Below are 25403 nucleotides of genomic sequence, written 5' to 3'. Positions count from 1 at the left end.
AGAAATAATTTAAATCTTTTGTTTGGGTAGTGAAAATGTGGTGAAAAGGGGGGAAAAAAAGGGAAAATGAAAGAATTTCTTTTTTATTTTAATTAAGTTTAAGAAGTTTTTGAAAATGAAAAAAAATTTAATTAATTTTTTAATATCTCAAAATTATTTCAGTATTACTGTATGAAAATTTTTATAACTTTTTTTATATCTTTTGCTTTCTTTTTCATTTATTAATCATTTAAATAAAATTACAAACAAAATATTTTCCTCTCCTTTCTTTTCCTTTCTTTTCTTCCTTAAATATTTCTTTTTCTTTTTCTTTTTTCAATCTAAATTTTTTTTTTCTTCAAACCAAACATAAAACATAATATTTTAACTTTCGAAAAAAACAAAATACAAGGTATTTATTCATATAGAACTGAAATATATGTATACAAAAGAATGTTTATTAGCGGTCTCCATCAACCATATTTATTGGTAATTATATTATGTTATATCATGCTACCGTTAAAATTCCTCCATCAAAACACAAATCATTACTATCATATTTAACTTATTCAATTCGTTAAACTTAATTATAAAATATATTTTTAATAAAATAAAATATAATTATATAAAAATATTAAATAAATAATATAAAATTAAATTTTATTAATGATTAATAGTATAAAAAATAATTATATTTACAAATTAATATTAAATAGATGAATTAAAATATTAGAAAATAATATTTATAATATCTTCTTAAAATATGTTTTCAATGTGATAATGGGTTGTTACTGTTTTCTTTGTTTTCTTTTCATCGTTTTTTTTTCTTTTTAATGGTTGCTATCGTATTTTACTATTAATGAATGTTGATTAATTGTCTTATCTATCAACATTCTTAAGATCCAACAAATTTAACCCGAACACTGATAATATTGTATAATTCATATCATATTATCATATTGTATATAACTTTATCATGTCTAATTGTGCTTTTTTTTAAGAAAAAAAAATTGCACTTTGATTTTTCGAACATTTTTTCAAGTACATTTTAATGGTTAAATTATTTTTTATATGTTTCTTAATGGTTCTGGAACATATTTACTATCATAATTTAAAAATATCAAAATTTTTTGTGAATATTTTTAAAAATACATTTAAAGTAAATTTAATTCCTAAATAGAAACAAATATAATTTTCATAATATTCACCAAAATTTTTGATATTTCTATATAATTTTTATGGAAATTTTTATCATAATATCCACATCAAATATTTCATAAATTGATCAAAAAATTCATAATTTCTATAAAAATTTTCATAGAAATTTTGAAAATATTTATGATTTTTTTGTTAGATTTTTTTATAAATTTTTATTAATATTTAGTAAAACTTTTTGACAAATTAATATTATTGATTTTTTTTTCTTTTAATAATCTTCCAATAATTAGGCAAATAAAAAAAATTTACATTTAAATTATAATATCCAAAATTACATTAAACAAATATTCCTATCATATTTTTTGAAAAAATTAGTATCATAAGTTACAAGTTTACGTACTTGTTATTTTCTTTTACAATAATAAATTTAATATTTGTATAAATATTATAAATTAGATAAAAATTATAACATAGACAAAAATTGAAAGATATCCATAAATTATATTTTTTGCAAATTAAGATTTAAAATTTCAATAGTAAAGATATTTAATATATGCAAACTTAACTCTAAATGTTTATATGAACGGTATATTAATAATTACATGCAAATTTATTAAGAAGATGTATCTTTTAAAAATTAATTTTTATATTTCACATTTTAAAATGAAAATGCAGAAGATACAAATAATTCTCAACCATTCAAAATTTTTTTATAAAATGATATTAATAAAATATAATGTAATTGTAATAATTATTTTATATATCTTAATTAATAAATATTTTTTATTAAATATATATTTTTTATATCTTTTTATTAATAATAATATACGTTTAATTATTAATGCTTATCACAAATTGATTGATTAAGAGAAATATAATATTCATTCAATATTTTTATAATTTTAATAGTAAATTTGATAATTAATTATTTAATTAAATTTAAAATTTCAATAAAATATTTTATTTTTTAAAATAAATTTCTGATCAATTTTCTTTATTTTTTATAAATTTTTACTGATATTTAATAATTTTCAATATTTTTGTATATATTTCCGTATTTTCAACCTTTAATATTTTTATTGATATCGAAATTTTAAACATTGCTTACTATAACTATAATATCTTATGAGATTGTTTTATATTTGTAATGACATTATTTCTTTATTATAATAAATAAAATGTATCATATGCTTTAAAGCTACTAAAATGCAGTAAAAAAATGAAATTTTAAAATTATGTGGTCCGTGAACCATATATTTCAACATAATCCTTCCATAAATTTTTAACATGTAGTAAAAAAAAGAATTAATATATTTTAAATAATTGATATAATTTGATGTTTAAATTTTTTTGATTATTTTTTTCAAATATCAAAAAGTTTGTGAAAAAACTTATGTAAAAATAGATATTTCAGGTTCAGCTGGTTTTATTTCCAAAAATGGGCATGATCCAGGAGTCAATAGCCACCAACCACGTTAACAAATATATATTGGACTGAAATGGGCCGGGTGTAGATGGGGGTCCAACTATGCGAAACCAGTTTATACAAGAAAAGTCTTTCTTCTTCTTTCTTCTTCTTCTTCTTCTTCTTCTTCTTCACTTCGTTTTGTCTTTGTATCATAAAAGTTAGGGTTTAAGAAATCGCAGAGCCAATTCGCTTTCTTGTTCTTTAAGCTCGATTGCCAATTGCGATCGTTCAGAAACCCTAAAATTTCTTTGAAGTTGACGGTAAGCTTCATTCTTTGTCGTCTCTCTCGTATGTCTTCGACTCCTTTTTTGAACTATCGATGAAGATAAAACCTAGATATATCCAATTTTGTGCGACCGGTCAACCGCCCGTCGAGTCCTCGGTTTTCTCTGTTTGGTCCGGCAGGAAAATCGTTTCCAGGGAGGCAAATAGGAGCACTTAACCAAAAACTTATGCATCTTGGTGGAGCTTTTTTTTTTTTTTTTTATTTTGTTTTGGGTTTGTATTCTTGAGGTTTGGGGGAAAATTAATTTGCTTTGTATATTTTTCTTTAGAAACTAACACAGCTTAATGATTTTTGTGGATTTTCTTCACCTTTTTTTTTTCGGTAGATTGAAACTGGTTTTTTGACAATGTCTCGGGTTTATGTTGGGAATTTGGATCCTCGAGTGACTGAAAGGGATCTTGAAGATGAATTTCGGATGTTCGGTGTTCTTAGGAGGTAATATTTATTAAGAATTTATAGAGATCCAATTATTAAAAAAAAATAAAAATTGAATCTTTTACTTCTTTTAGCTGGTATGGCACCACTGTGTAGTGTTTTATTTATACATGCAATGCGTTTCTTGTTCCTAGTCCTAGTGTCTTCAAGTTTCAAGTAGGTTGATGTGTTCTGCCAAGGATTGCATGACGACAATTGATTATGTAATCTTCTTGTTTAATATTAATGTATAAAACGGGACTTATTCTGTTGAGTGAATCTAGTGTTGAACCTGGCATAGCAACTTTGTATCTGTGAGTTTGATGTGAAATTGCTTAGAAACAGAGATTTTTGTTTTTGTCGTTTCTTACCTGGATGTTATGTATTGTGTCATGGTGCCTATTTTGTATAGAACACCATTTGGGTTAGTTTCTTAGTTTGGAATATTAGCGCAGTTTAATGTATTGAGAATGTTTTGTTAGTCCATCTTGAAAGATGTTTTTTATTTTTTAATGCTTTGTTTTATTTTTATATTTTAATTTGGAAATCTTATTTTTGCTTTACTTTTAATATTTTACTATTGGTGCAGTGTCTGGGTTGCTAGAAGACCACCGGGATATGCATTTGTTGAATTCGATGATCGCAGGGATGCTCTGGATGCAATTCAAACGTTGGATGGTTGGTTAAATTATTTTAACTGAACTCATTAACAATAAGTTGGTGTTTTTCTTTTTTTTGGGGGGGTGGTTTCTTAGTTCTATAGCCGCACTTCCTTTCCCTTAAAATAAAGGTAAAATTCTTACAAGTAGGTTGTCAGTTCATAGCTAATGCTACTCCTTATAAAATTGGTTGGTTAAGATGAAAAACATTCCTATTCACCAACTTCTTTCTTCTTTCAGTCTTATAATATAGAAATTATCGTGTATGATATGTTTTAAGATACTTGAATGATTGTCATGCTTGGCATATCTGATATTTTAAGTCAGTTGTTATAAATTTTGATTTCTCTGCATGCTACTCTTTGGTGGCTGGATCTGTTTGTTGTGAGGTATGGTTTTACATTGAACTTATTATAGATGATTGTAGCTTGACAAATAGTCATCTTGTTTAACCTTTGTGCGACATATATTTGTTTCAGATATCTCAGATTCCAGTGTCATTCATTATCGACCAGCTTCAAATAGCTAAATTTCCTAGGTTCTGTTTTTGAGACCACAGCTTTTTGGCATCTAATCTTGGTTCCACAGGAAAGAATGGCTGGCGTGTGGAGCTTTCTCATAATTCTAAGGGTGGAGGAGGCCGTGGTGGTGGGCGTGGGCGTGGTGGAGGTGAGGACTTGAAGTGTTATGAGTGTGGGGAACCTGGCCATTTTGCTCGAGAATGTCGCCTGCGCATTGGTTCACGAGGCGGTGGTAGTGGAAGGTGCAGAAGCCCTTCCCCTCGACGCCGTAGGAGTCCAAGTTACGATGGATATGGGCGCAGGTATGCTTGCAGTTTTATCTTATTTGGTTTTGTTCTATTATCCAAGCATTGATGTCTTAAAAAATTCAAATTCCAACAGTCAGGTTTTACTGCAAGGTATTTAAATTTTCTGTTGTAAAGATAATAAGATGTAGAAATGCATGTAGGAGAAATAATTTCTCAACTCTTAAGAATTGGTAAGTGTGACACAAATTATAATAACCAATAATATACAATGAATGAAGCATCCATTGCTTTACAATTATTGCATCTTTGCAGAATTAGGCTATATTAAGTATTTGATGTGGCTTTACACATTATAATAACCAATAGTATGCAATTGCTGAAGCATTACTTGTTTTACAATCATTGCATCTTTACAGAATTAGGCTATATTAAGTAGTTGATGTGGCTTTGACTCTTAGATTGCAATGACATTTAGCTGAATGGCTTTAAATCTTATATCATGTGGCACTTCTGCCAAGTGGCTTTTATCTTTGACTGGTATAGATAAGTTAATTTTCTTTTAGCTGCACTTCACCCAACTGCATATGTTGCCTGCAATGAATTTTTTTTTCAGCATTATTATTTTTATTTTTTGTGGGGAGGGGAAGAGGAGTATCAAGTGATACCTGTAAGTCATTGTTTTTTGATCAACATATCTTCTATAACCATGTTGCTACACTTTTTTCTAATTAGAAGAAAACAAAATCTTTAATTGTAAGAGTAATCCAAAATTCTATCATATTTTAAATGTTTATGTTCTAAATGGGGCTACAGTCCACGTAGGAGAAGATCTCCAAAACGGCGCAGTATAACACCTCCTAGACGTAACCGAAGCTACAGCAGGTCCCCTCCTTATCGAGCTCGCCGTGTCTCACCATATGCTAATGGGTATGTCATGGTGTTACAGTAGCTGTATTTAGTTTCTGAGATTGGTGGAACTTGAATTAAACCTTGAGCAAGGAATACGTTTATTGGATCAGGGTGACACCTCTTGGCGAAAGTATTTTTTATTTTATCTTAATTATTTTGTTTATCTTCTGCCTTCATCTGTAGCCATTCTCATGTGATTGGTTACTGTTGCAGGGATTAAAGCGGGAATGTAGATTGGAGAGGAATGCCAACTGGAGCGAATACTAGAGACAATACAAAATGACTTATCTGCTGTAGTGTAGTTCTAATAGGATTGGTTGAAGAGACAGAGAAACATGTTAGTTATATTGATGTTGTGACGATGGATTTTATTAGAAACTTGGATTTACATGGCTTCTACGAAGTGTTTTGGCCAGCAAAAGGGGTGCTTTGGACACTGTTTTGCGTCGGCTTTCTGGCATCAAGTACTGAAATGTGGAGGTCTCTTTCCTACTTTTAGTTGCCATCTTATTGCTGTTTTTATAGTATATATTTTTTCTTTTATTCGCTTATTGATTGAGGTAATATTTTAATGTTTGCATTAGAGGTTCCTAAAAGATTTACTTGTTTTGATTTGAGGTCTGATATCCAGCTATAACAGCATGATTTCGCCACTTACTGCATCTTAGTGCACATGGTTCACCCATCTCTGCTCTGCACCACAATCATCTACTTGTCGCTCCTGCATAGTGTTAAATGAAATTGGTATAATACAGAAACTTTGGTTGTGTACGGCATGCAACAAAGCTTCTGATCGTTTTACATTTGTTAGCTAGCTAGCTGGTTCAAGAAGATGAAGCTGTTTGTTGTCCTCCTCACTTCTGCGTCCTCTGCACATCACCTACTTGTTGCTTTACCTGCATTTAGTCGGCTTCTGTTAAGTGTTCAAAATTTGTTAAGAAAACCTGGCTGCACTCAACCCTTTTTCCATGTCCCTGTCTTCAACGAAGCTCTTTACTTCTCTATTAGCTGGTTGAACAAGTGGAAGCTGTAGGTTGGTCTCATGGTTTACTGCTTCCAAGTGTGGTCTTATGAATGACTGCGATTGAATATTCATTGTGGTAATCTTGGAAAGTACTAAGCCTTGCTGCTTTAAAGTACTAGTTGGATTCATACCCATTGTTGGTGATCTCCCTTTTCAGATTCTTTCCTTCCCAATGTTTTTTGTTTCTGTTTTTGTTGTTTTGTTGTTTTGTTGTTTTTTATTTGGTTTCTTCTTCTTCTTCTTAGGTTAGGTAATTAGAATGCTAGAAGGGATACCTGTTTTGTTTCTATTTCTTGGTTATCCTGAGAAACCTGTGAGCACTCATTGAATTTTCTTTTAACAAGGTTTATATAAAATTGGGGATGTCTCATAACATTCCAAAATTGTGTATGTTGTCCTTCATTTCTATCAGCAGCTTAAGGATAAGTCCTTGGCGTCTTTGGCAAAATAGAAATTATTTTCACTTGTCGTTTTTATCACTTTTCTCTGTTTTTGATTGGATTAAGCCCTCGAAGTCAACTGTAGCGTTTATTATTATTGGATTATACTGCTTTTCAGCAACTAAATTGGCTTCTTCTTTACTTGCCGATCATGAGTATAATTGTGAGTATAATTGTTTGCAGTCTCAAGTTTTTTTAACTACCTTAACAAGGATTTAAACCCTCCACCACCCTCCTCTTTTTTTTTTTTTTTTTCCTCGTTTAACACGGCAAACTCAAACCTTCCCATATTTATTTTTATTATTATTATTTTTTCGGTGGACACTCAAACCTTCCCATGTGGTTGATAATTAATGACTGCATAATCTATTTTTCTAACGTATTGGAAGGTTACGTCTATTATCTAATTCAACCACCATTTGACACGCCCGAAAAATAATTGAAACAAATAAAAATCTCCAATCTTGACTCATTTCTTTATATTTCTATGGAAAAATCTTTATACATAATACATATATATATATATATATATATATACACACACAATGCTACTGCAGTGAGCACCGTATAAAGAGTATCTGTGTGCGTTTAATGTTCCATAACATATTATGAGATATATATATATATATATATATATTAAATTTTAATTAATTTACATTGTGAGATGTTAAGCACGAATAAAGTGTTGTTTTTTATAACAAAATTATATATCAGTTTTATCATAGAAAATATCATATAGAAAAGGTGGGGTGTGCCTTCAATGGTTGTGTATTTGGTTTGGAGGTTGAGCCGGGGCTTGCCAAGTTGGAATTTTCCGAGGGGAATTCCATATGCTGTTCTTGATTCAAGCCTCTTATGTGTTGGGAAGGTGATGAATTGGGTAGTTTTTGTTGTTTATTGCCAGGATTGCAAGAATCGCCGACTCGAAATATACCTTTGGTATTGTGTCAAAATAAATTTGAGATTTTTTCGAAAGCACCCTTTTGTTAGTAACTTTCACCCCCCAAAAATCTCTCTCAAAAGGGTAGAAGAACACAAAATATTTAATGTGGTTTGGTTTATACATATGAACAAACAATTACACATCTAGTGAAAGAATATCAAATATTCACCACAAAAAATTGTGGAAGAATATCTAATAAGATAATATGATTGATTGAGAAAATTATAGAGCTAATTAATATCATTGACTGAGTTGACTTAAATCATCAAATCATATACAGAACTATTAAAACTTTGATAAACTCCATCTTGTTCCTAATTTTTCTACGAGTGGATAGTGACACTTCTAGTCAAGGAGACAATGTAATTGAGGAGCAAATACTTGGAAGCATCACTGGTATTGTCTCTCTCTAGTAAATACAAATATCCACCGAGATACAAATACACAAAAGAACAGCTTTTTTACTACTTCTTAGCACATAAAAATTACAACAGCTTATAGGAACTGGTCCGGAGTGAGAGCCATTGTTTCTTGCAGTCCAATCGAAATGTCAAGTGGAAAAGTTGTGATGACTAGAAAAGCATGCACATTCGAACGATGCCAAAGTCAAGTCAATTACTAAGTAGATCCCAACCACCATGAAAGACCATGTCAAGTCAATTACTAAGTAGATCCCAACCACAATGGAAGACCATGTCAAGTCAATTGCTAAGTAGATCCCAACCACCATGAAAGACCATGTCTATGTTAGAAATCTCCTTTTAGGGTGTTTAGAGCTTTGGTAGTTTCAGGCAAAAAAGAAGCTGGAAAGCAACCAGATTAAGTTTTATCAGGAAATGAGTGTCTTAGATATCTTCAGAAAAGCTCTCTTAGTTTCTTCTAAAAACATCAACTTCATCATCTTCGCTTTTATAACCTCCCTCCCCTTGTTCTGCTTTGTGGTTTACTATGAATTTTCTTTCCAAAAGTTTCTTCTTGAAACCTTTGAAATTCTAGAAGTATCAAAGGGTCACTTTTCATTCAATATGCTCAGCGAGCTGAAAAAGGATTATCTTCACGAGATGACTCGAATGGGTCTTTTGTATTTTGTTCCCTACAATCTCCTACAACTCAGCACAGTGCTACTGATTGTTGATTTGGCATCGAAAATATATAAAGAAGACAAACAGATGAGTCTTAAAGATATGTTACCAAAACCAATGATCAGCATGGGAAGATTAAGAGGCACTTTGATCACTTTTCTGAATTTCCTCTATGTTTCCTTGTTATCAACTTGTACTCTACCTGGATTCATATGGTTGGTAACGATTTCTAATGATTTTTCAAGCGATTTGATTGTCATGGCTGGTATTTTTCCCACAGCAGTTGTTGGAGTAGCTTTTGTGGCACTTCTAACCCTTTACTTGGCATTGAGTGCTGTGTGGAATATGAGTATTGTGTTTTCCATTTTGGAGGGTGTATATGGGATTGAAGCGTTGGCTTTGTCTTCTTACTGCATCGGTGGAAAGGATGAATGTGGGATTGTTTTGATGCTTGTTTTCTCTGTATGGGAAATTGGATTAAGATTTCCATGTCTCTATATTGGCTGCTATAAAGGAGGTTATGGAATTATTGCGCAGGTTAGCTTGGTCTGCCTGGGAATGACACTGAAATGGATCGTCTTCGTGGTATATTACCACAGTCTTAAAGAGATAACATTAGCAAAGAAAGTTGATTTGGAGGTAGGAACAGAGGTTAGACCAGTTGGATAAATAACGGGAGTTAGGTGGTAAGATGGAAAACTGGACTAAAATAATCTGCAAAATGATTCTGAATTGTAATTCTATGCTTATTTATCATTGTCTTTATACTATTTATCTCGTATTTCCTTGTTTCTAGCAGGATTTGAAACTCTCATATGGATTTGGCATATGTTTATGCATAGATATTCATATCTTTTGTTGAAATATTTCCTAATGTTTTGCTATGTGATAGAAAAAATAAATGTGGGTTTACTTTTCTTTCGACCAGATTGTGGTTAAAGCATAAATTCTTCTTGCCTAGAGGCCTCCATATAATGCTATATGTCCTGCTTGTTGGCTACTCAAACTATAGTGTTAATCTAATTTTTGGTGATCCAAAGATGTTTAGAAATATAGAAATTCTTCTACTTGAATTACCTTTTCACAGGGTTTAAAGAATAGCTCGTTTCATAGGTCGTCCTGCTTCAATATTCTTCATTTTGTGATATCAATAAGAGCCAATATATATTTGAGAAACAAACCGATTCTAAGTTCGGAATTCAAGTTTTAAAAGTGGTGAGATTCATGGACATGAAACAACTGTTTGTGAAGTCTCAACTAATTGAGAAGGATTTTTCAGATCTAGTTTTTTAATTGTTCTTGTTATGGCTAGTAAAACCTTAAACTAAACTTCTTATATGGATTTGGCATATGTTAATAACTTTTACCCTAAAAATCTCTCTCTCAATGTTAAAAGGGTAGAAAAACACAAAATATTTAACGTGGTTCGTTTTATACATATGAACAAAACAGTTGCACATCTTGTGACAAAATATCTAATAAAATAGATAGTTAACGATATTAATATGATTGACTGAGAAAATTGTAGAGCTAATTAGTATTGCCAATAATGTTATTGACCGAGTTGACTCTTAAATCATCAAACAATATACAGAATTACTTTTAAAACTTTGGTAGACTGTGTGTTGTTCTTAATTTTTCTATGGTTGATAGTGACGCTTCTAGGCTAGGAGAGAATGTGATTGAGGAGCACAGCTTTTTTACTACTACATAGCACATCAAAATTTAAGCAGCTTCCGAGAACTGGTCCAGAGTGAAAACCATTAATTGTTCCTTTCAGTCCAACCAAAAAGCCAAGAATGAAAGTAGGGCATAGATGTGATGACTAGAAAAGTATACACATCCTTTCAGTCCAACCAAAAAGTCAAGAATTAATGAAAGTAGGGCATAGATGTGATGACTAGAAAAGTATACACATTTAATGGTGAAGCCAAAGTCAAGTCAATCATCTTTTCGTACCCAAGGGACTAAAATGAGTTCAATAAAGCAATCACAGCATAAATAAAATTTATAAAATAATAAACCGCATAATAAGAGATAGATTGCAACCACCATGAAAGACTTTGTCTGTGTTAGAAATCTCCTTTCAGGGTGTTTTTGAGCGTAGTAAGTTTCACGCAAAAAGAAGATGGAAAGCAAACAAATTAAGCTTAATCAAAAAATTGGGTTCTTAGGTATCTTCAAAACCTCTATCTTAGTTTCTTCCAAAAATATCAACTTCATCATCTTCGCTTTTATCATTTCCCTCCCCTTGTTCTGCTTCTTGGTTTACTATGAATTTCCTTTGCAAAAGTTTCTCCTTGAAACCTTTGAAATTGTAAAAGGATTTGGCTTCCCATTTTATATGCTTGAAAATCAAAAAATGGATTATCTTCAAGAGTGGGCTCAAATGGGTTTTCTCTGTTTGATTCCCTTCCATCTCCTACAACTCATCACAGTGCTACCGATTGTTGATTTGGCATCAAAAATATACAAAGAAGGCAAACCGATGAGTCTTAAAGATATGGTACAAAAACCAATGATCAACATGGAAAGATTGAGAGGCACTTTGATCCCTTTCCTCTATGTCGCCTTCTTATCAACTTGTGCTCTACTCCAATTCACATTGTTAGTAACGATTTCTCCTATTTCTTCAATTGATTATATCTATAGTGTTTTTCCTACAGCAGTTCTTGGAGGAGCTTTGATAGAACTTCTAATCCTTTACTCGGCATTGAGTGCTGTGGGGAATACGAGTATTGTGGTTTCAGTTTTGGAGGGTGTGTATGGGATACGGGCATTGAGTTTATCATCTTACTACACCAGAGGAAATGATCTGTGTGGGATAATTTTGATGCTTGTGTTCTTTGCATGGGAAAATGGTTTAAGATTTTCGTGCCGCTATATTGGCTGTTATAAATCAGGATATGGAATTATTGCACAGGTTAGCTTGTCCTGCCTGGGGAACACACTGAAATGGATCGTCTTCGTGGTACATTACCACAATTGCAAAGACAGAACTTTAGTGAAGAAAGTTGATGAAGAAGCAGGATCAGAAATTGGACCAGTTGGGTAAATAAAGTGAATCGGTAAGATGCAAAGCCGGAATAAAATAATCTGTAAAATGATTCTGAATTATAGTTCTGTGCTTATTTGTCATTCTGTCTTTATATTAACTACCTTGTTTTTCCTTGTTTCTCGCATGATTTGAAAGTTTCAATATGGATTTGGCATATGCTTATACAGAGATATCCATATGTTTTGTTGAAATATTTCCTAATTCTAGCTCTGTGATATAAAAAAATGAAAGTGTGTTTTACTTTCTTTTTACAAAATTGTTGTTAAAAGCATAAGCGGAGAGGCCTCCATATGATGTTATATGAGTATACTTTCTTTTTACAAAATTGTTGTTAAAAGAATATGCGGAGAGGCCTCCCTGTAATGTTATATGAGTCTTGCTTGTTTGCTGCTTAAACTATAGTGCCCAAATCTATTTCATGCTGATACAAAAGGAATTGTCTATGAATATAGAAATTCTTCTCCTTTGAATTACATTTTTATAGGGTTTATATTGGAATTGGAATGTCTCATTTCATATTTCATATCTTGTTTCAATATTCTTCATTTTGTGATATCAATAAAAGCCAATATATATTTCAGGAACAAACCAATTCTAAGCTCAGAATTCAAGTTTTGAAAATGGTGAGAATCGTGGAGATGGAAAATTCCTAGAGCATCATATGAAACAAACTTCTAAACTTTCATTTACGGGAGTAGGCATAAATATTATCTTTTTTGAAAGTCTCAAACTCAACTACTTAAAAGAAGGATTTTCTGATTTATTATTATTATTTTTTTTAATTGTTCTTGCTATTGCAACTCAAACCTTAAACTACACTTCCCATTTGGTTAATTGCATCTCATTAGATTAAGAACAAAAGTAATCCATATATATATATATATATACGAAAATTTTATAGTGAGGACGGTCCGCATGAAGACCGCAGTATTAGTGACGGTTTTTTATAGTATTAACGACGGTTTTTTAGAAAATCGTCACCAATACTATGAAAAACCGTCACCAATACTGTGATCCGCATGAGAACCGTCCGCACCATAGACGGACTGTATATATATATATATATATATATATATATGTATATATATTAATGTAATAGAAGGACAAGTCTAATGTCCGAAAAATGGTTGTCAAACTCAACTACTGTTTCTGTTTGTCACGTAACCCCAAAATATTTAAAACGAAATGAAAACCTCCAACCTTGATTATGAGGGGGGAGGGGGGGAATTGAAAAAAAAATAATTATATATGAAAGACATGAGGTTGTCAAAATGGCAATATTCACATGACTCCCGGGGTCTCCATTTTCATTGAACTTAAGCTAAACCACCTACTTCTGCGACATTGTCACTAGACCAAACACTTCAGCCGTCATAATTGCTGATTTAAACATTACAAACAATCTCTTCATAGATTTCAATTTTGTGGTGGTGATGGACAAGCCGTTTACAGTAGATCTTTAGCCGCGCTCCAAATTTGTAGGAGAAGTATCACAAGCCAAGGTTGGGTTTCTGATGGTTATGAACTGTGTTTTCTTGGAAAAATATATAATGACAGCACGTTTAGCATCTTGGGGTGAGATGTTCACCTTCAAGATCTTGTTGATAATAGAAATGGAACCCAAGGAAAAAGGAGGCAAGTGAAAAAATTTACCTTTTTTTTTAAAAAAAAAAAAAAAAATTAGTTAAGATGTTATGCTAATGTGGTAAAATTTTTTACATGGCATATAATGGCTTGGGGTGGTACCAGTTGATCTGATAACACGATCGTATTAGCTTACATAAGTTACATAGACTTTTTTTAACTTTTTTTTTTCGTTAGCTTTTTATTTTCTTTTGTTTTTTACCTTCACCGTGGACTTAAAAATAAAATAAAAAATAAAAAAAATACAGTTTTTTAGATATTGGTTCAAGTTTTTCAAAAATCAAGTTAATCGGTCAATTTTTTTTTCTTTTAATATCATAAAATTTTAGATAATTTAATTATTATTATGAATAGTAATCAAAATTCAATGTAATATATTAATAAAATGAAATTATTTAGAAAATCCAATTATAATGATAATTCGGAAAATAGTTTATTTTTTAAGGGTAATTATAATAAGAGTCATTCAATAACAATAAAAATATCAAATATTATTGATCTTTTTTAAAATTCTTTTATATTATTATATTATTAAATATATAATGAATAATGTAATGAGAAAAATCAATTTTTTTATTTTGAATAATGTAATTATTTATAAAAAAAATTATGAATAATTATAATCAATTTTATTTTAATAAAAACATTTTTAATAGAAAATTATGATACAATATGATACTGCAACAAATATTGTATAATATTAATACAATACAAGTTAATATAGTCTTGCATACCAAACAGATCCTAAGGAGCATTATTTGCTGGCATAGTTTTTTTGTTGGCCCAACAATCTAATCTATGCAGCAAACTTGGTTCTAGATTTGGTTGGCAAAATAAAATCGAAAAGGTAAAACACAAAATGTTTAATGTGCTCCGACTAAAAGTAGCATACTAACAAAGCAAATTTACTATAGAAGTTATCAGTTTTATTCTATAAGGCGAGAATCTAATATTGTACATTATTTTAGGAGGACCGATTTTGCTAAAGAGTGAACAAATCCATTCTGTAGGCATGTTGCGTGATAGAGTATACACTTTATAGTAATATTAACATTTTTGAAATGACATCCAATATTAGATTCTCACCTTATAAAATGAACTTAATCTTCTTTACGGCAAAACTAGCTAACAAAAAGTTATACATATAATAATATATATATATATATATCATAGATTGTTAGTTGAGTTATACATATGGTGAGAGCCTAATAGAAAAACCCATTAGTATATGCTAATAGAAGAATTCTCATGTATATACATATATAATAAAATAGATAGCTAATTATATTTATATGATTGACTAGAAAATAAAAGACCTAATTAATATTGTTAATCAAGTGATTGATACTACATAATTATGTGATTGATTGCGTTTGACATTTTAGCAAAAAAAGAGTTTGACCTTTGTTCTTAATTTTCCTTTGGGTGGATGGGAGACAATTTGATTCAGGAGCAAATACTTAGAAAGCATCACAATATAGTCTTTAGAGCATTTTCAATAGTTTTTTCTATTAGAGTCTATGTAGCATTGATTTTGAAAAGTGTTCATATTTATATGACATTCATTCTATTTAATAGATAATGATTTAAGTAATTTCTCTCTAATGAATTCTGTTTAAAAGGTCATAAAATGCTAATGTGTAATTTTTTATTTTAAAATTATATCTAATTAAAAAAATTAAAAACTCATACTGGAGTCTTTTTTTCTTTTAACAAAAATCAATAAAAATAAATAAAATATTGATTCAGTATGTCTAATAGAACTTTCAGAAGTAAATAGTATCTTTTACAATTTCTATTTTTTTTTTTTTTTTGCCATATCAGCTTGACAGAGCTAATACACAGAACCATTGAAAATTTTTTTAAAAAATTTAATCTATTTATCTGATATAATAAATAATTTTTAAATGGATAAAAATCATTGGAGATGTTATTAATAAAATGCAAATGTCCATTGAGATATGAAGACATAAAACTAAAGAAGTTAAAAAAGCGCTCAAAATCCAATCAAATGGAAAAAATTCGGCTCAAATTTAGTCTGAACTCGATATTGTCCAAGCTTGAGCCTGTCCAATTTTTATTTGGGTTGAACTTGGGCTTTAGATTTTTATTATAACATCTGGTTCGAAGTCAAACCTATTGGGCTACTCGTTGAGTTGGTTTGAAACTTAATCCGATTAGTTAGCCCAATATGATTTTATAATTATTTAATATTTTTATTCAATATATTATAAATATTTATTTTATATTATTTTATTTATTTATTATTTCTTATGGGATAAGATAATTAATTAGAAATAATTATAGATTCACCAAATATATTAATCAAATATTTAATATCAAATGACTTTGCATTATTCATTGTTTACTTTTCATATTTTAAAATATTTATTAATATATCAACTATTAATAAAATAACTGCATCATTTGATATAAAAAATTTAATTAATAAATTTGGTATTTATAATATTGTCCATTTATTAAGTTATTATTTTTATTTTATTATTATAAATATAATTTAAGCAAAAGAAAAGTATTTTCGAATTAAATTTTAAAACTATAAAAAAATAAAAATTAAATTTTGTGTTGTAAATTCGAAGTTAAGCTTTAAACCCAAGAGTGTTGCTATTTTACACGAGGTAAATTTCTACCTACACTGCTTTTTATATCAATATTTCTAAAAGCTCTTTTTAACTTTTCTCTTTTTTATTATTCCATTTTTCTTTTTAATTATTTTTCCAAGCATTTGTTCACTTCCAAGTTACCACCGTTCATCACTCATCAGCCACCACTTGTGGGAGAGAAACATTGACAGAAGGAATTCTGGCAGAATTCCTTTAAGAACTCTAGCGGCCTGCTACAAGGTTTGTTGGAAAAGTGGGAAAAAATTGCTCCTACCCAATATTCACGTGATCGTTATCATCCCTTATATAGAAAGGCCATAGTTTTAATATATTTTTTTTTATTAAATGAAAAAGCCAAAAAAAAAAAAAAATTTATTTGCTGCACATTGAAGAAATCAGAAAATTTGAGTTTTTGATGTATTGAGATTTTTTATTTTCTTCTTGGCTCAAATTGGTTGGTTTTCTGGTTTATATGCAAAGAAGAATTTGAAAACATAGTTGTTTGCCATTAACCCTACAATTACCTGGTTGTGTTCAGAGGACAATGCTGCTACATGGTGGAAGTCTGGCTGCTTCTAAATATTGGGAAAAATAGATGAAATCCTAGAGGAAACAAAAAATCAAAAAGTTTAAAGGGTAAGGTTATTTTAGTAATCTTATATAAAAACATTATGTAGATAGCAATTTGATTAGTATAAAAGGCAGTACTTTAAGCTCAAAGGCGGAATTGGATATTCAAGCCCCAAGTCCAATTCGATATTCATAGGATCGAGTAATAGGTTTTAAATTGACATATAGATCCTATTTGAATTCTCTCTCTAATTCGAAAAAAAGTCCAATATGAACCCATTCCAACCTAATTTAATTTCGTTTAGTATATTTAATAAAAATAGAACTTTAATCTGTAAAATTTTATAGAATAAATATTTTTGAAAAAAAAAATATTAAAAAATTAATAAATATTTAGTTGTAAATAAAAGCTGTATTAAATACTTATTGAGTTTCTATATAAATTAAAAAAAATTTTTTTTTTAAAAACTATAAAATTTGAACTTTTCTAAAACAATTTAAAAAAATTATTTTTATTTTTTTTTATCAATAAATACTTGTTATCTCTTGCCAAACATCCTTATTTTTAACAAAAAAATTTTTAACTTTTTAAATAGAGCTTTTGTTAAAAAAAAAAAAAAATCTGCTAAACCGATACACCCCAAATTAAAAACACAGCTGTTTAGAATATAAAATTGGAATAGTTTCTAAAATCTGGGATATAATCTAGTGTGAAAGTCATTATTTCATTCAATCAAAAAAAGGAAAAGAAAAAAGCAATTATTTCTAGCGGACAAAAAAAGTTACAGAAATAAATAGGATAAAAATGTAAAATGTGATGTATAAAAGAAAGTATAAAGAATAGAAATAAAAAAATAAAATAAAAAATTTCAATGGCACTGAAGCCAAGGTCAACTCAAACACCTTTTCCTCCTCAGAAATTAAAATATAGATTGTAAACCAGCATGAAAAACCATGTCTAGTTAGAGATCTCCTTTTTATGGTGTTTTGAGCTTTGGAATTTCAGGAAAAAAAAAAAAAAAATAGAAGAGGAAAGCAACCAAATTAAGCTTTATCAAAAATGGCGGTCTGAAAAAGAATCCACTGATTATTACTACCCATTTGATTTGGTCAGAGATTTGAAAATGGTTATCTTCATGAGTTGACTGAAATAGGTTTTCTCCTTTTGGTCCCCTCCATCTCTTAGAACTCAGCACAGTGCTTGTGATTGTAGATTTGGCATCAAAGATATACAGAGAAGACAAAACCATGAGTCTTATGTTAGTGCTAGGTAAATCAAAAAAGCAATTAATCATACAGGTTAATAAACAACAATATATAATAGCATCATTAAATCTAAGATCTACATATACAATCATAAAATTGTATTTAATTATGTTATTAACTTTTTAAATACAATTATTAAATCATTAAAGAATATTTAATCTGTAAATCAGATAATAAAGAAACGGTGTCTAAGAGACACACTTCTCTTTAACATTTATCTTTCCTATTTTCGCCACTCCTCTCTAACATTTCCCTCTCATATTTTCGCCAAATAAGCACTTAGATGCCTCAAGCCCTAAACTCAAAATCGTGTATTCTGTCACATGACTTACTCTCCAATTTTTGTTCATGTGCAAAATAGTTAATTAATAGATAAATAATAATAATAATAATAATAGTAATAATAATAATGGAAAGAAACCAATTGGCTTTTAATAAGATAATAGGTTCTTAAATCTAATAGATCAATTGAAGTATTATAAAGAGTGTGTCTAAGTTCCTATTGTAACAATCAATAAATAAGTCAATTTCATTAATGACACAAATAAATTTTATAAATAAATCATATGATTATAACCAATCTACATAAAATATCCAATATCTTAAGGATATGGTAAGAAAACCAATGATCAACATGGCGAGATTGAGAGGCATCTTGATCACTTTCATTTATGTTACCTTGTTATTGACTTGTACTCGGCTCGGATTGATATGGTTAGTAACAACTTCTAATGTTTTTTCAAATTTCTTTATCTATCATGTTCTTCACAGAGGAAATTTTGTAGCACTTCTAACCCTTTACTTGGCATTGAGTTGTGTGTGGGATATGAACATTGTGGTTTCCATTTTGGAGGGTGTATGTGGGACTCAAGCATTGACTTTATCATCTTACTACAGCAGAGGAAAGGATAGGTGTGATATTATTTTGATGCTTGTTTTCTTTGCCTGGGAAATTGGTTTGTGATTTCTCTGTAGTGGCACCTATAAAGGAGGGTATGGAATTTTTGCACAGATTAGCTTGTTCTACAATTGCACAATTGCAAAGAGTGAACTTTAGAGAAGAAAGTTGATGAAGAAGTAGGAATTGATGTTAGTGTAGTTGGATAAAAAACACAGAATTGGTAAGATGCAAATGTAAAACCCGACCAAAATAATCTGTAAAGCAATACTAAATTATGACAAATGCGCTTTTTTAATGCTCATTTGATAGTCTCTTTGTATTATCTACCTTTGTTTTCCTTGTCTCTGACAGGACTCAGGGTCTAGTGTGGATTTTGGCATGTGTTTTCTCAGAGATTCATATCTTTTTGCTGAAAAATTTCCTAATTTTTATCTGTAAAGAAAGAACTAAGAGTGGGTTTTCTTTCTCATACAAAATTATGGTTAAAAACATAAATTTTTATAGCAGAGCGCTCGCATAAAAGGATAGCAAGTTAATCAAGTTAAATTCCACAAACTGTCAATTATATGTGCCCTGCCGTTTGGTCCATTTAACATTAAATTTGGAACTGTAGTTTTATATTATTTTATGTGATTGACTGAGTTGACCCTTAAACTTTGATGAACTTATCTTGTTCTTAATTTTCCTTTGCGTGGATAATGAAGTCTACTCTAGGAGGACAATGTGATCCAGGAGCAAATACTTGGAAGCATCACTCTATTGTCTATAAATATTTAACTACAACTATTCGCTGAGATATTATTATAGGGTCCAGTACTAGTCTAGAGTGAAAGACATGGTTTCTTTCATTGCAACCAGAAAGTATACTCCTTTTAATACTTAACGTACCATGAGTCCAAGGTCAAGTGAGTCATCTTTCACTCCCCAAATTGCGCTTTAGGGTGTTTGGAGCTGTGTAAGTTTCAGGCAAAAAGAAGATGGAAAGCAGCAGCCAGATTAAGCTTAATCAGGAAATGAGGGTCTCAAATATCCTCAAAGATGCCATCTTAATTTCTTCCAAAAACATCAACTTCATCATCTTCACTGTTATCACTTCTCTACCCTTGTTCTGCTTCTTGGTTTACTATGAATTTTCTTTCCAAAAGTTTCTTCTTGAAACCTTTGATATTCTAAAAGAATCAAATGGTTACTTCCTATTTGATATGCTCAGAAAGCTGAAGAAGGATTATTATCACGAGTGGACTCAAATGGTCTTTTTCTATTTGGTTCCCTTCCATATCCTACAACTCAGCACAATGCTACTTATTGTTGATTTGTCATCAAAAATATACAAAGAAGACAAAACAGATGAGTCTTAAAGAAATGGTACAAAAACCGAAGATCAACATAGAAAGATTGAGAGGCATTTTGATCACTTGCCTCTACGTTACCTTGTTATCAACTTGTACTCAACTCGGATTCATATGGTTAGTAACAATTTCTAATGTTTTTTCATGTAAGCATATCTATTATGTTTTTCCTACAGCAGTTCATATAGGAACTTTTGTAGCACTTATAACCCTTCACTTGGAATTGAGTGTTATGTCGAATATGAGTATTGTGGTTTCCATTTTGGAGGGTATATATGGGACCGAAGCGTTGGCTTTATCGTCTTATTACTGTAGTGGAAGAGATGTATGTGGGCTTGTTTTCATGCTTGTTTTTTTTGTCTGGGAAATTGGTTTAAGATTCTCATGCCTCTATATTGGCTGCAACAAAGGAGGATATGGAATTTTTGTACAGGTTAGCTTGTTCTGCCTTGGAAATGCACTGAAATGGGTCGCTTGCATGGTATATTTTCACGGTTGCAGAGAGAGAACTTTAGAGAAGAAATTTGATGAGGAAGTAGGAACTGAGGTTAGACAAGCAGGATAAGTAGACAGAATTTGTTTGGTAAGATGCAACAAGTACACAAAACGGAGACAAGCTTTTCTATGCTCATTTGACAGTATCTTTGTATTATCTATTTTTGTTGAAATATTTTCTGACTTTGTTGAATTATATGCACCCGCACCCTGCTGATTGTGTCACTTGGCAGATGTGATTAACCTATCTACACCTTGTGGAAGTTGCTTGGCAGAAATTTACCATTTCTATGACTTATACGATTAGTATTCTATTAAGTCATGTTTTCTCTTTGCAAATGTATTCTTTTGGTTACCCACTGCTTGTATTTTGACCAGTTAATTTAGTTGAGTATGCAGTTCATTTCTCTTCCTCTTCAAAACATTAAACTAAGGATGGGAAAACTTTTAGTTTTACAAATATTTCTGGGTAATCCAAACAAGTGTATGAATGTAGAAACTGGTAATCTTGAGATCAAATTAATAATCGTGTTTCGCCATCTGTAATATCAGTAAGAGCCAATAGATATTCTGGAACAAACCCATTGGCAAGTGTTTTTGCTTGCTGTGAAAAATCTATTTTCTGTTGCAAATACTATTCTTAATTGTTATTTACTAAGCACTTAAAAAGGATTTTAGATTTTTTTTTTTTTTTTTTTAAGAACTGTTCTTGTATGGAAACTCAAACCTTAAACTATGCTTCCCATTTGGTTAATTGCATCTGATTAATTAAGAATACAATGAACCTACTTTTTTTTAATATTCTTGGAGGACTCGTCAACATCGAATACAGCTTATCAAACTCAACCACTGTTTGTCACGATTCCCAAAATATTTAAAACTAAATAAACCTCCAATATTGAACCCAAGAAAAAAAATATATAAAAATAAAAATAAAAATAAAAACAAATCTTTATATGTGGAAGAGATGGGGTGGCCAAAATTTACATAATTCATTCCTTGAAGAGGTGAAACTGATTGAAAGATGGAGGAAAAGACAGTGGACTCCTGAGGAGAAGCTGCATTTTCTAAGCACCTATGGTATAATCAGATCAGCCATAGGAACATATTGCAGGTTTTGCAGCTTCATTGCCTCACAATCCTCTCTCCCTTTCCTCTGCTTGAGCTTGGTAGAACCGCTGCTCGCCATGCACGAATTCATCGACATATGACATTTTCTATGGCAAATTTCTCCTTGATCCAATAAAAGCTTATCTATGCTCCAAAATGGTTTCAGATGTGGCCAGTTCAGTTCTCATAATGGAGATTTTTGACATATTTTACTACTTCAATGTAGTCTCAACTGTCTGCTTTGCCTCGAGAATGTATTATACTGGGAGGTCAATGACTCTCCAAGATTTGATACAAAATTCCATCACCAAATCGAGATGGAAAGGACCTTTTCTTACTTTCATGTTTATGTCCCTGCTGCCCCACATTTCTCGGTATGCTCTGACATATTTAGTTGAAAAAAGTCCATTACATTCATCAAGAAATATGCTATTGCTTGCTACACAAGCTATAGTCCAAATTGTGGTCTGCTGTAAATGGGAAATATGCTATTGCTTGCTATACAGGCTATAGTCCAAATTGTGGCCTGCTGTAAATGGTCGGAATACATTGCCCTTTGGATCATGGCTGTTGTTGTTTCAATGATAGTAGATAAGAGAGGATTCGAAGCGTTTTCGAGCTTGTTGAAGTTGATCAATGGTACAAGGTTAAGTGGTGATGTCTGTAACTATGTTTAGAAGATGATTCTGGTGTTTCCAATTCTCTTGGGAAGAGGGATTTTCTTGGAGGAATTGTTTATGTTGGAGTGTCTTGTGTGTGGGAGACATTATGGGTTGGGTAGTTTTTGTCGTTTGTTACAATGATTTCAAGAATCTTTGCTGAGAGAAGATGATCAGAGAAGGCAGAGGAGGAAATGAACCAATAGTTGATATAAATGTACGATAAGATATCAAATTATGCATTTAATTTTAGTATTGTTTTTTTTTTCCCTGAATTATCAATTTGATTCTAAATATGTAAATGTTATCTGTCACCATTTTCATAGAACATCATGTGCTTTTTGTTGGGTAGTATTTAATAATGTTCATGGTCATTGACTTTTAAAACATTATTGAATTAAACTAAAGATTTTCCTAAACACTCCATTTTATGTTCCTAGGACATTTAGTTTACTTTTACATCTCTCTCTCATCATATATATATATATATATATATATTTTTTTTTTTTGGGGAATGGATTCTTTTCCATGCACTTTTTAGTGGATGTTTGACTAAATTTGAACTATTGGTTGATATAAATGAACCAATATATATATATATATATATATATATATATATATATATATTATTTTTCTTGAGTGAATGGCACGTCATACCTCAAACTATACTTGTCATTTGATTAATTGCATCTAATTAGTTAAAAACGCAATTATTCCAATTTTTTTAATATGTACTTGGAGGCCAAGTCAATGTTGCAAAATGATTATCAATTTACCGACCATTAATCATGATTTAATGGTCCAAATATAATTAAAAACAAATGTAAGCCTCCCAAACCTGACTAAGACGAAAAGAAAACCTTTATATATAGAAGAAATGGATTGGCCAATATTCACATAACTTATTCCTTCATTCAAGTCGTGCAACTGAAACTGATTGAGAAATGGAGAAAAATTCATCAACTCCTGAAGAGAAACGTCACTTTCTGAGCATCTGTGGCATAATCAGATCAGCCATAAAAATTCCTTGCAGGTCTTTCAGTTTCATTGCCTTCACGTTCCTCACATTTCTCCCCTTACTCTGCACAATGTTTGTAGAAAGGCTGCTTGTCCAACGGGATTTTTTTCACATATCGAATCTGCTAATGCAGCTTTCTCCTCAGCTTTACAGTCTGTTCTATGCTGCAAGTATGGTTGTAGATTGGGTCAGTAAAATTCTTAGATTGAGACCTTTTGAGTTGTTTAACTTCTTCACTAGTTTCAACTATCTACTCTGCCTCAAGAATCTATACTTCCGGGACTGGGAGGTCAAATGGTCTCCAAAATCTGCTACAAAATTTCAACATCAAATCAAGGTGGAATAAGACTCTTCTTACTTTCTTCTTCAAGTCCATGTTGACTTACATTTCTGTGGATGCTTTTTCATACTGGGCTAATACAATGCCAAAACTATTACACGAAAATACTTTCTTGCAACTTTTAGATTTTATGCTTTATTTTTTGGTCTTGAGTAAGGGATGGAATATAGCTCCCTGTGGGAAACTGCTGTTGTCATTTCAATTCTTGAGGAGAAGAAACTATTTGAAGCATTTTCTAGCTCGGGAAGCTCACTCAAGGTAGAAGGATTTCAGGAGCAATTTTATCGACTATAATTGTAGTTGTGCTGGCAATCATGTTTGCACCAACTATGTTTGAAGGAAGGACTTTTAACAGAGGAATTGACTATGTTGTTCATGATTGGAGCCTAAAGTGTGTAGGGAAGGCAATGAGTTGGGTAGTTTTCGTGGTTTATTACCACGACTGCAAGAATCGCCAGAAAGAGAAGATGATTATGGAAAAATGTGGAGAAAATGAACAAGTCTAACTCAAATGTGCCATAAGATTTGCATAGAAATTTTTGCTGTATTTTAATTTAGCATTGTTTTCCTGTGAAGTAAATGATGTTTGTTAAAAAAAGAAAAAAGTATGTAGCAGCTAACATTTGCTGGGTTTTCTTTTTTATAAAATGGACTGAATTACTTTCTAAAATTTGATTTGTCAAATCTCTAAATATGTTTTTGAAAAAAAAAAAAATTATTTGTCCCCATTGGTTACAAAACATGATGTGATTATATATTACAACAAAGTCAATAACTAACACAATGTAAGGGCAAAGAGCTGGGGTTCTATGGTCCAGTAGAGTGACAACCATACTTTCCTTTTGTCCAAACAAAAAGCAACCAGATTAAGCTTAATCAGAAAACGGGGTCTTAGATATCTTCAAAAACGCTCTCGTAATTTCTGCCAAAAAACATCAACTTCATCATCTTCACTCTTTTTAGTTTTTGGGATCTAAAGCTGAAGATAAGGGATATATTTTACATCTAACCAATATTGACTTATAAAAAACGTTTGACCAATGAAAAAGTACTTTTTGCAACAAATTTAAAATGCTAAAGGAAGTTATTATGCAATTATTAAAAGAAATTCATGGAGTTATACAAAGAGGAGCCGGTGGCCTTTTGTGATTGTCTAGATGAGTTTTATTAATGGTGGCATTTCGGATGAAGATAATGATAGAATTGATGCCCCCTCTTCAGCAGAAGAAATCTTTTCA

At 30.7% G+C, this 25403-nt stretch overlaps 3 protein-coding genes and 1 pseudogene across 11 annotated transcripts; all 4 read left to right on the top strand.

Annotated features, from left to right (window-relative positions):
- Positions 1-2659: 2659 nt before the first annotated feature.
- LOC107428622 (serine/arginine-rich splicing factor RSZ21) lies at positions 2660-7056 on the top strand. Of its 5 annotated transcripts, XR_007237518.2 has the most exons (7): positions 2660-2865; positions 3217-3326; positions 3895-3983; positions 4553-4787; positions 5547-5772; positions 5856-6122; positions 6274-7056. XR_007237518.2 is itself a non-coding variant. In XM_048462365.2 (6 exons), the coding sequence occupies exons 2-6, from the start codon at positions 3238-3240 to the stop codon at positions 5860-5862; spliced, it is 534 nt and encodes a 177-aa protein (XP_048318322.2). In that variant the 5' UTR covers positions 2664-2865; positions 3217-3237; the 3' UTR covers positions 5863-6134. The 5 variants fall into 5 exon arrangements, 1 of the variants encoding a protein (XP_048318322.2); XR_007237517.2 differs by lacking the exon at positions 6274-7056 and having other exon boundaries at positions 5547-5753; positions 5856-6134; XR_007237516.2 differs by lacking the exon at positions 6274-7056 and having other exon boundaries at positions 5856-6134.
- Positions 7057-8787: 1731 nt separating this feature from the next.
- On the top strand, positions 8788-20999 carry LOC107428615 (uncharacterized). 5 transcript variants are annotated; one of them, XM_060813772.1, is made up of 2 exons: positions 8788-9817; positions 20977-20999. In XM_060813772.1, exon 1 carries the CDS (start codon positions 8886-8888, stop codon positions 9798-9800), a length of 915 nt encoding a protein of 304 aa, XP_060669755.1. In that variant the 5' UTR covers positions 8788-8885; the 3' UTR covers positions 9801-9817; positions 20977-20999. The 5 variants fall into 5 exon arrangements, with proteins under 5 accessions (XP_060669755.1, XP_024934304.3, XP_048318321.2 ...); XM_025078536.3 differs by lacking the exon at positions 20977-20999 and adding an exon at positions 12771-12963; XM_048462364.2 differs by lacking the exon at positions 20977-20999 and adding an exon at positions 11801-11938.
- Positions 9811-12361, top strand: LOC107428614 (uncharacterized). Its single transcript, XM_060813771.1, has one exon. It carries the CDS (start codon positions 11260-11262, stop codon positions 12184-12186), a length of 927 nt encoding a protein of 308 aa, XP_060669754.1. The 5' UTR covers positions 9811-11259; the 3' UTR covers positions 12187-12361.
- Positions 18088-19257, top strand: LOC112493075 (uncharacterized; annotated as a pseudogene).
- Positions 21000-25403: the final 4404 nt, after the last annotated feature.

Source organism: Ziziphus jujuba, chromosome 12 (assembly GCF_031755915.1).
Source record: "Ziziphus jujuba cultivar Dongzao chromosome 12, ASM3175591v1".
In the NCBI taxonomy this organism is placed as follows: Eukaryota; Viridiplantae; Streptophyta; class Magnoliopsida; order Rosales; family Rhamnaceae; genus Ziziphus; species Ziziphus jujuba.
Note: the sequence above shows the minus strand (reverse complement) of the source record. Positions and strands in the feature narration are given on the sequence as shown.

Bases quoted from the DNA above. Each gene is read 5' to 3' on its own strand.
- LOC107428622 (XM_048462365.2), top strand. From the start codon at position 3,238: ATGTCTCGGGTTTATGTTGGGAATTTGGATCCTCGAGTGACTGAAAGG. The intron at 3,327-3,894 runs GTAATATTTATT...CTATTGGTGCAG, and splicing joins ATGTTCGGTGTTCTTAGGAG to TGTCTGGGTTGCTAGAAGAC. The intron at 3,984-4,552 runs GTTGGTTAAATT...TTGGTTCCACAG, and splicing joins TGCAATTCAAACGTTGGATG to GAAAGAATGGCTGGCGTGTG.
- LOC107428615 (XM_060813772.1), top strand. From the start codon at position 8,886: ATGAGTGTCTTAGATATCTTCAGAAAAGCTCTCTTAGTTTCTTCTAAA.
- LOC107428614 (XM_060813771.1), top strand. From the start codon at position 11,260: ATGGAAAGCAAACAAATTAAGCTTAATCAAAAAATTGGGTTCTTAGGT.